Genomic DNA, 8,599 nt, shown 5'->3' with positions numbered 1-8,599 from the left:
TATTTTTTTCAGAATAAAAGTACAAGGAACTACAACAGCATCTTACAAACAGCCGTAGGAGCATTTTTGTCCAATATCCTTAAAATCCATCTTAAAGCCGTGCACTAGTACGTTCTTTGTTGCCACTATAGACAAATCAGACTAGTGCACTTCTAGAACAATTGTTTTACGGCTCCACTACTGAATTCCACTAATCGTATGACATTCCGCACACTAGTCGGAGAGCATCATGCTTGTGTGCTTGTGAGTGAGGCAAAACTGTGCACAAATTGACACCTGCACTCTACTACCCCTAGGTGTTTACTAGAATGAAATACAGTATATGCCACAGTTGTGTCTCTATGACGTGCAGTTGGCACTAGTCAAAAAACATCAGATGATCAAACGGCTGGAAAAGATGCAAAACTGTGCACTAGTTGACATGTGCTTTCTACTTGTGCTACAAGTGACATAATTCTACTAGTTAACGCCTTCCACTTCACTAGTAGTTGTAGTGCACGTCAAATAGTGCAAAATTATGTTTCACTGGTGACATAGTTCTACTAGTGGGACAAAGTTGCACTTCTAGTGAGGTCAAAGAGTATACTAGTACATGGACATCAAGGATATTGGACTAATGAGAAATTATTTGAAATCCGAAGAGAGGTTTTATTATGACAGTCTTACCATTAACGTTTTTTCCACTCCTGTGTGACATGCCTCCACACTAGTAGGGGTGAATCCTAATAAAACAGTCATTCCACTAGTGTGCTGAATTATCTGACTAGGTGAGAATCTCTTCATTTCGGGATCCAAACCACAACCAATCATTTGAAATGGACTACTTTTATTAGACACGAGGTACTGCCCTCTAGTGTTCCAGATTCAGTGAACAATTTAAAAAGTCTGTCATTTTATTTCATATTTCACATGGAACACAATTTACATGCAGCAGTTTTAGAAAACGGTCTACACATGCGGCTTGTGGAAAACATACATTTACCAAAGCTGAACTACATTACAATTTATTTGCATATAAAACATAGGTCTATAAAAACAATCGTTTTTGTTATCCTTTCTGAGAGAAACTGGCACCCAAAAAGGTGACAAAGACACATGCTATGCATTGTATGCCAACAAACCGTGTCTAATCAGAAATACACTACACCCATTTTAAAATCGCAGTGGCAGAGGACATGAAAAGCTTTGCCACATTGTTTGGAACCTGTTTGCTATTGTTTGGAACCTGACTTGAGCTGCGGTAAAATTACACCCACACATGTGAAACGCAACACACAGGCCTCACCCAAGAACACTAAAATCCTGCATAGACCAAGAAAAAAGGTTCTTTACAGCTACACTCACGTAATTAGCCATTCGTTAAAAAAAAAAAACAAAAAAAAACCTGAATATAAGGGACTTAAGGATACATGTAATTCTGTTTTTTCTGTGTATGGACTGTGTCTGTGTGTGTGCGTGTATGTGAAAAATTCAAACTAGGGAGATGAAGGACTTCCTCTACGGGGGGGAATACAACTAGGCCTATGGACCCGTGACCCTAATGAGGAAAAGCACACTACAAAATGGATGGAAATACGAGCGAAAGATGTCAGTGCAGCCCTTGACGTGATAAGATGATACAGAATAAGTCAAGGTAGACAGACGCTCATGATGAGATGCGTTTTGGGAGCAACACTAAAATGAGAAGGGCTCAAAAAAATTTAAAAACTAAGTTCCTTGACACCAAGATGTCCAAAGCCTGCGGCAAATAACTATTTTAGTCTGTATAAAAGTCAAACTGGCTCACCGTAGTTCCAATACCAATTGAAATTACTTTAAATTTCCATTTAATTCCCATTTTCATGGAAAGATACAAGATACAAATTTAGAATAGAGTGAACCCTGAAAATTTACCGTTTGGCATGATTATTTTTTAATTTAAAAGGTGAAAAGTGAGTTTCATTTACACAAAAATAGTGCTTTGACCCCATTTGTCCATCAATAACTTGCAAAATTTCTCGATTCACGGCAGGGCTCATTTCCAGAAATTCACCATCTTGATTTCCCATTGAAATTTTCCAGAACGTTGCATAATATTCCACCCCAACCTTAGTATTTAACAGAGAATGAATGTTGGTTGGATAAAAATCCTGTGGGTTGTTTTGGAGATACAAATGACAGCCCCACCTGTTAAGATCATCCATAATCAGTTCCTACAGTGTGAAAGTCCTTGGGGGTTGGGGGGATGAAGGATAGTGATCAATGAACCTGGGAGTCTTAGTCGTCTCTTCTGCGTGGCTTATCGGATGGAACAGGAGGCCTGTCCCGAGCATCGTAAGGCTCATCGTAGCGGTCGTCATCACGGTAGCGCCGATCACTGTTTCTCTCAGTGTCATCGTCATAGCGATCATGGCGGTCATTGTACTTATCGCGGCGATCCCTACGGTCGTCATCATCGTAGCGCTCACGGCGGTCTCCGTACTCGAAATAGTCGCTGCGACGGTCGTCATAGTCACTGCGGCGATCGTTGTAGTCACTGCGGCGGTCGTCGTAATCCCTGTGACGATCATTGTAGTCGCTACGGCGATCGGTATCCCTTTGTGGGCTGTGGTCACGTTCGCCTCGTCCCTCGTGCGGTTCCCGAAGTGGGGCCCTCACACTGGACTCGTCGTCGTCGTCGATCCGCCTATCGACTGACCTCTCAGCTCCGTTCCTGTCGGGCACTTTGTTGGGGGGTCCTTTCTCACAAACTCTGAAAAGTGAGCACCACAATGTCATACGACTGAAATTATTTGCTTTGACTTATTCTCTTCATTTTGCAGCGTTTCATTTGGCTGCACTGCTTCTAGTATGTCGCTGGTGTCGGGCCACATCCTTGCACCTCCAAAATTGTCACTTTTCAGAAGACCCCAAAAATGGCAAGTTTGTTCAACCATTAGCATTGCATCGTGAAACAGAGCATGCCAGTTTCAACACTTTAGATTGGCCAATAATGTGTAAAAAAACAACACCCACGTGTGTGGACTAACCATTTGTATAGATTTTTGAAAAAATATGAGATTCACCAAAATAGGACTTATAAGGTTTTGGCCTGAGGCCAACGATGTCTCTTTGATTTTTTTTGTTTTTGTCCAATCAGATTTCAGTGTCTCTTTGCCATGTCAATCTAATTTGTCCAGCGCTTTCAGAATGTGTAGTGCTGGTCCATGTAACATCAATTATTAGCAATGGGAGTGTTCCTGTAATGAATCATATTCAACCTCACAGGCCCAGTGAGCTGGCCCTTGATGACAGCATATTTCCTTTACCGCGAATGGCTGGAAGAGTCCAAATCTCTACGTTTGGGCAAATTCATACCTTATATTGAATGTGCAGTTTATACCACGCACCCGTAGTTGCTATGCACTTGAAATGTATAGATGTTTGGAGTTTAAAGGGCTTTTTGAATAAAGCTGGTTTAACCTCTACATTCTAATTACATTTATTTTGAGCGCGCCCGGGAAGAAAGCTTTACCTCATTGCATAGTCTCTCTCTTCTTCTTCTTCTTTCTTCTTGCGACAGCAGCAGAAGTAGATGATGACGACTAGGATGATCAGCGCCGCGACAACTCCTGCAATTATTCCTGCTGTGGAGCCAATGTTCATGGACCCTACACAGAGAGTGAAGGACAAACTAGTGAGGGAGGGAAGGATATAACAACGCACCGTTGCAAAGAAAACTACTTGTTTGGAGAAAAGCGGCAGCAGGCTTAGCAAAGGTGTTTCTTACGTGGCATGACTGTGAGGGTGATGTTGCAGCTGGCAGAGCGGATCTTGTTGCTTGAGGTGCAGGTGTAGTATCCGGAGGTCTCTTTGGTGATGTTGAATAGAGAGAGAATGCCACCTCCTGACAGACACAATCAAAGAGAAACGGTTGCATTTCCCACTTATAATATTTTCATGGATATCATGACCACTTAAAAATACTTAAACAGAGTTCTTTGACACCAAGATGCCACAAGATGGCGGCCAAGCACTATTTTGGTCTAAATGAAACATCCTTGGCAACAAAATGGCACAAGAAGACAGCAAATGTCTCAATCAAATGCCATGACTCAACAGCTTATTTTGCTGCTGCTAATCCTTTTTTTTTTTTTATTGACAATTGCATCCCCGTGTTGACATAAAAAAAAAAAAATAATGCAACTGCCCTTTGAAACTGCAACATGTGAATACTGTGGATGTGATTCACTTTTTTCCATTTCATGTGGTAAATTTAACATGTCCGTCATTTGTTTCTCATCCTAATTGTGGCTAGGATTGGTTTGATATTGTTGGTAGTTAGCTAACAGGATGAGAACAGAAGGCGTACTTACTGCTTGTAGTCCTGAGGTCTTTCATATGAGGAACTTTGCGTGGATTAAGACTGTTCCACTCGTATTCGGGTGGTGGTGAGCCCTCCTCTGACAGACAGGTCAGGTTGATGTTCTCGCCATATTGTGCTTTCCCCTGGATCTTACAGATAGGTGTAGACGGCGCCACTAAAAGCAAGACAGTTACAGAAATAGCACATTATTACATAGTCATGAATATACTCCCAATGAACAAAAACGGCACAGACAATATACGATGCACATTTATTTTCCATCCAATAAAAAATGTTACCTAGAACCACCAAGCGAGCAGTGTCGAAAAGCGTGCCCTCCGTGTCGCCCGGGATCTGGACGCGGCACTCAAATTCTTTATTGTCCGCAAGTGTGATAGAGGAAAGTCTCAGGTTGGCCTTCCCCGTGGCCAGTTCCACGTCCATTGACACACGGTTTTTGTAGGCCTCTTTGATGTCCGTCAACGCACCAGCAGAGTAATAAGTGGCAATCACTTTCTGTTCAAATAAATAACAACAGAATGGTGATCACTATGCTGGCTACTTATGTCCACCTGGCTTTTTTTTTTTTTTTTTTTTTTTTTTTTTTAAAAATCCAGGGTGGCGATTTATGTCTGATTTTGTCATGTCCAACTTTTATACAGCTGAGTTTACATCAAATTGTACTTTTAGGCTCCAAGACAAGCATTTTTGGCCAATTGAAATGCATGAAAATTACATTTTTAAATTCCTTGTCATTCACTGGATTGAATCAACAACAAATTGCGTATGTAAATGACCTACTCCAGTCCAATTACGGAAAATGAATGAAACAATTTTGATTTTAAGAAGTGGCGATTCCTTCTGCTGACCACATTTCATTTTAAGGAGTTGAGGTACCTACTCTCTGCTGCAGAAGAACTGCACAATTAGTAATAAGACAAAAAAAGTTCTCTAGAACTGAGAATATACATAACATATATATTTTTAGGTTGTTTTCCAAATTTCACATTGTGCAAAGAAGGTGCAATTTGAAGTTTAAAAAAATACACATGGATGGATATTTTCTGTACTGATGACCAGCACTGATGTTAGTTTAACACTTTCTGAAGTCAAATAATCCAAAAACAACAAAAAATATCTCCCAAAATACAAACAATAATTTGAGGCCATAAACATACAGAAAGGGTATTTGAACGAGACCTGATGAATAAAAGTGGATGAAGACAAAATTGTCTTTTCTACTTATTGCTATGAGAGACAGCTAGATAAAGAACAAACCTCATCAGCATTAGCTTCTAATCCTTCCACAGACCAGGTGATGACCACTAGTGGCGGCTGGGTGAATGTAGATTCAAACAAACATGGCAACGTTACGTTGTCACCTCTGGCATACTCATACTGATCCTCTGCGATGCTCACTTGTAAGGCGCCAACACCCCCCACCACTGTAATGATGTCAAAACAGTCAACAGATTGATTTAAACTGTTTTTAAAGTGGAAGTCAACACAAACATTTTTTTTCAGGAATATGTTCTATGCATGTCCACTAGTTGAAACAGGACATTCTGATAAATATTGCGTTTGTGGAATAAGTGTTAATCCACTCGTTTTTAGCCACCTCTGGGGGGCCATTTTGTCTTCTGTCGACTGAAAATGACATCACAACCGCTCACAACGACCATTCACAACTCAGATTCAGAAAACAGGTCAGCTGTGATTGGTCGTTGTGAGCAGTTGTGATGACAAAATGGCTGCCCCCGGTGGTGGCTAAAAATGAGTGCATTTTGCTGTTTATTTGTATTCCACAAACGCAAAATTAATCAGAATGCCATGTTTCAACTAGTGGGCCTGCTGGGAACATATTTTTGAAAAAAATATGTGTGGGTTGACTTCCGCTTTAAACAGTCACACTAGAACAAACAATGATAATTGCTCAGAAGGTGAATTCAGTAGCTTCCTCCTCATATAGCTAAATAAGATCAGCACAAAAAGGATTTATTTTACTCTTTACATTTGAAAACAGTTGTTCGTATGTATTACATTTAGTTAAAACAGGCTTGCTACTTTTTTCAAGCTCCACGGATGAAGACAATGTAAAAAGTTTTAAATAGAGAGAGTTGAAGTCAACCACACTTGAGTCTTGATTGATTCATTGAGTTGTTGTCTATTTGTAATGTGGGGATTGACACCGCTGACATAATATAGTAGAGCAACATGAATCAGGGAGCATTCATTAATATGACCTAGAAGATAATGCAAGATATTACCCATCAGAGGCCCTATTTAAGGCAATTGTTTTCATGTTGTTGGCAGCGAGACTGTGTCTTGTGCAAGCCTAAAAACTCAAGTGTTCAAAAATGGTTTAATCTGAAAAAGCACAAATAAGTGAATTTTCTAGTTGGTTAATTTATAGTATTTTGTATACTGTTAATTTGTTTTGCTCACTCAGGTCAGTTCAGTTCCCATTATTCTTTCAGATTTAAGATATCTGTATGTAATTATAAAGGAAAATATTTGGTGTGGAGACTTTTTGTGTTAAATTATCAAATCATATATAATTGACAGTAAAACATATTTTTCTTGTTCATTGCAGACTGCAGTTTTTTTTTAAAAGTTTCACTTAATCACATAAGTACAGAAGTTGAAAATGTAATTTAATTTCACAAGTACCTGTACTAAAGTCGGCTACAGAGTGTGAGCATTGAGCAATATAGGGTCTAATTTATGATCACTACATGCAGCACCTGAATCGCACTAATGGAGGATTTCCTTAGATGGACATGGATATGGAGTGACTTTGAACACAGCCTGTGCACTTTGTCGAGCAAAAGGGAGACAGCCATGTTGGGCGTCTCCCCGTTTTATTGCCATAGCAGGTTTTAAAACATCAAATTTAGAAACACTCAATCCTTCCCCACATTTTAAACACAACTAAGTCTACAATTCAAAATTATTTGACTGGTGCAGTAAATACACAAACACTTTACAAAAGAGATACAGAGACAGCGAATGCTTCAGAAAATTAGCACAAACGAAAACAGGTGTGGCCCCTTAAAAAAACAAAAAACATATTGTGCACAATGACTTACTCAGATATAAAATCGTGATGGTGAAAATCCTCGTCTCCATGGCCAGAACGTTGACTTGGACTGCGGCCGTTCGTACCATGTACCAGTTAAAATTGGTAACGCGAGTACCGCACCGAAATCAGTCCTCATCGATCTGAGTGGCTGCTCCAGGTGAGCCGCTTCAGCCTGACACTGGCCATTGACTGACAGCTTCCCTGAGCGAATCGCAGCCGCTCTCGTTGAGCAGGTAGCATTCTTGTCCCGCCCACCAGACATGCCTTGGCCTGCACACCCCTCCTCCATAATGTGAACCACCTTACTGTAGCTTGGAAATGAGCTCCACAAAGAGACTCTCATCACATGTAATAAGGTCAGGCATGTGTTTAAAAGTTACACTGTTGGCAGAAAGCGCCAAATTTCAAAAGAATTACAGTAGTTAACTCAAGTAGCGGGACAACGAGGGGCAGGTTAAAACAGGCAAGTGGGTGGTGAAACAAACAAACTGTTTTATACAGCAGTTGTTGGAACCTGTTAGACTTGTTTGGAGAATGTGACCTCTGCGTTTTAGTGTACTGCACTTGGCAGAAATGGCAAACGTATTCACACCCTGTATTTAAGTAGAAGTATTGAAACGTAAGTCAACAAAAACAAGTGATAAAAGTGGAAATACTGATTTGACCCCTTTACTGAAATAAAAGGTTTTTTTAAGTACAGACTGAAATACAATGTATAAAGCAAAATTGAAGTTCTACTATCAATTACATACAAATTAACAGGTTTTGATCAAAAACAAAAAAACATTGTATGTGCGTGTGTGTGTGAGGCTATTTGGTTTTGTGAGTTTTTATGCGATTGAGAGTTTATTTTGTTGAGTGATGTTGCGGGTATTGTGACAGCTTCTGCGGGACGTGTGGGTGTGTTGTGCGCATGCGCGAGAAAGAGCGCGTAGAGCCATTGTGTCCCTCTGACGTGTACTGGTTGGGCTATGGGCTCCCCCTTTTCGATGACGTGCGACGGCCGCGATCCGGGAGGCAACTCCGGCCTTGGAGAAAGCTCTCCCTCCCCCTGCGTTTCCCGACTGCGGTTAGGCAACAAAAACAGGAATGGATAATACTGATAAAATTGACATTGGCTGTACATAGGCCTATTCGCGATGTACATGTACGCGTACATGTTTGAAAAGGTGTTTACCTGTACAAAGTACGAC

General features: G+C 40.6%; 1 protein-coding gene across 1 annotated transcript; it reads right to left on the bottom strand.

The window, feature by feature from the left end:
• Positions 1–875: 875 nt before the first annotated feature.
• LOC147150260 (cell surface A33 antigen-like) lies at positions 876–7,636 on the bottom strand. The gene is made up of 7 exons (XM_086026631.1): positions 7,414–7,636; positions 5,603–5,769; positions 4,624–4,840; positions 4,335–4,499; positions 3,749–3,865; positions 3,494–3,629; positions 876–2,731 (listed from the first exon to the last, which is right to left on the bottom strand). The coding sequence occupies exons 1-7, from the start codon at positions 7,490–7,492 to the stop codon at positions 2,257–2,259; spliced, it is 1,356 nt and encodes a 451-aa protein (XP_085882757.1). The 5' UTR covers positions 7,493–7,636; the 3' UTR covers positions 876–2,256.
• Between the last annotated feature and the right edge of the window lie 963 nt (positions 7,637–8,599).

This window comes from Filicampus tigris, chromosome 3, assembly GCF_054856515.1.
Source record: "Filicampus tigris isolate MCC_2025a chromosome 3, RoL_Ftig_1.0, whole genome shotgun sequence".
NCBI classification, from domain to species: Eukaryota; Metazoa; Chordata; class Actinopteri; order Syngnathiformes; family Syngnathidae; genus Filicampus; species Filicampus tigris.
The sequence above is the reverse complement of the archived record's forward strand: the minus strand, read 5'-3'. Positions and strand labels throughout refer to the sequence as shown.

Bases quoted from the DNA above. Each gene is read 5' to 3' on its own strand.
- LOC147150260 (XM_086026631.1), bottom strand. From the start codon at position 7,492: ATGGTACGAACGGCCGCAGTCCAAGTCAACGTTCTGGCCATGGAGACG. The intron at 4,841-5,602 runs GTTTGTTCTTTA...TTATTTGAACAG, and splicing joins TAGAAGCTAATGCTGATGAG to AAAGTGATTGCCACTTATTA. The intron at 3,866-4,334 runs GTAAGTACGCCT...TGTGTCTGTCAG, and splicing joins AGACCTCAGGACTACAAGCA to GAGGTGGCATTCTCTCTCTA.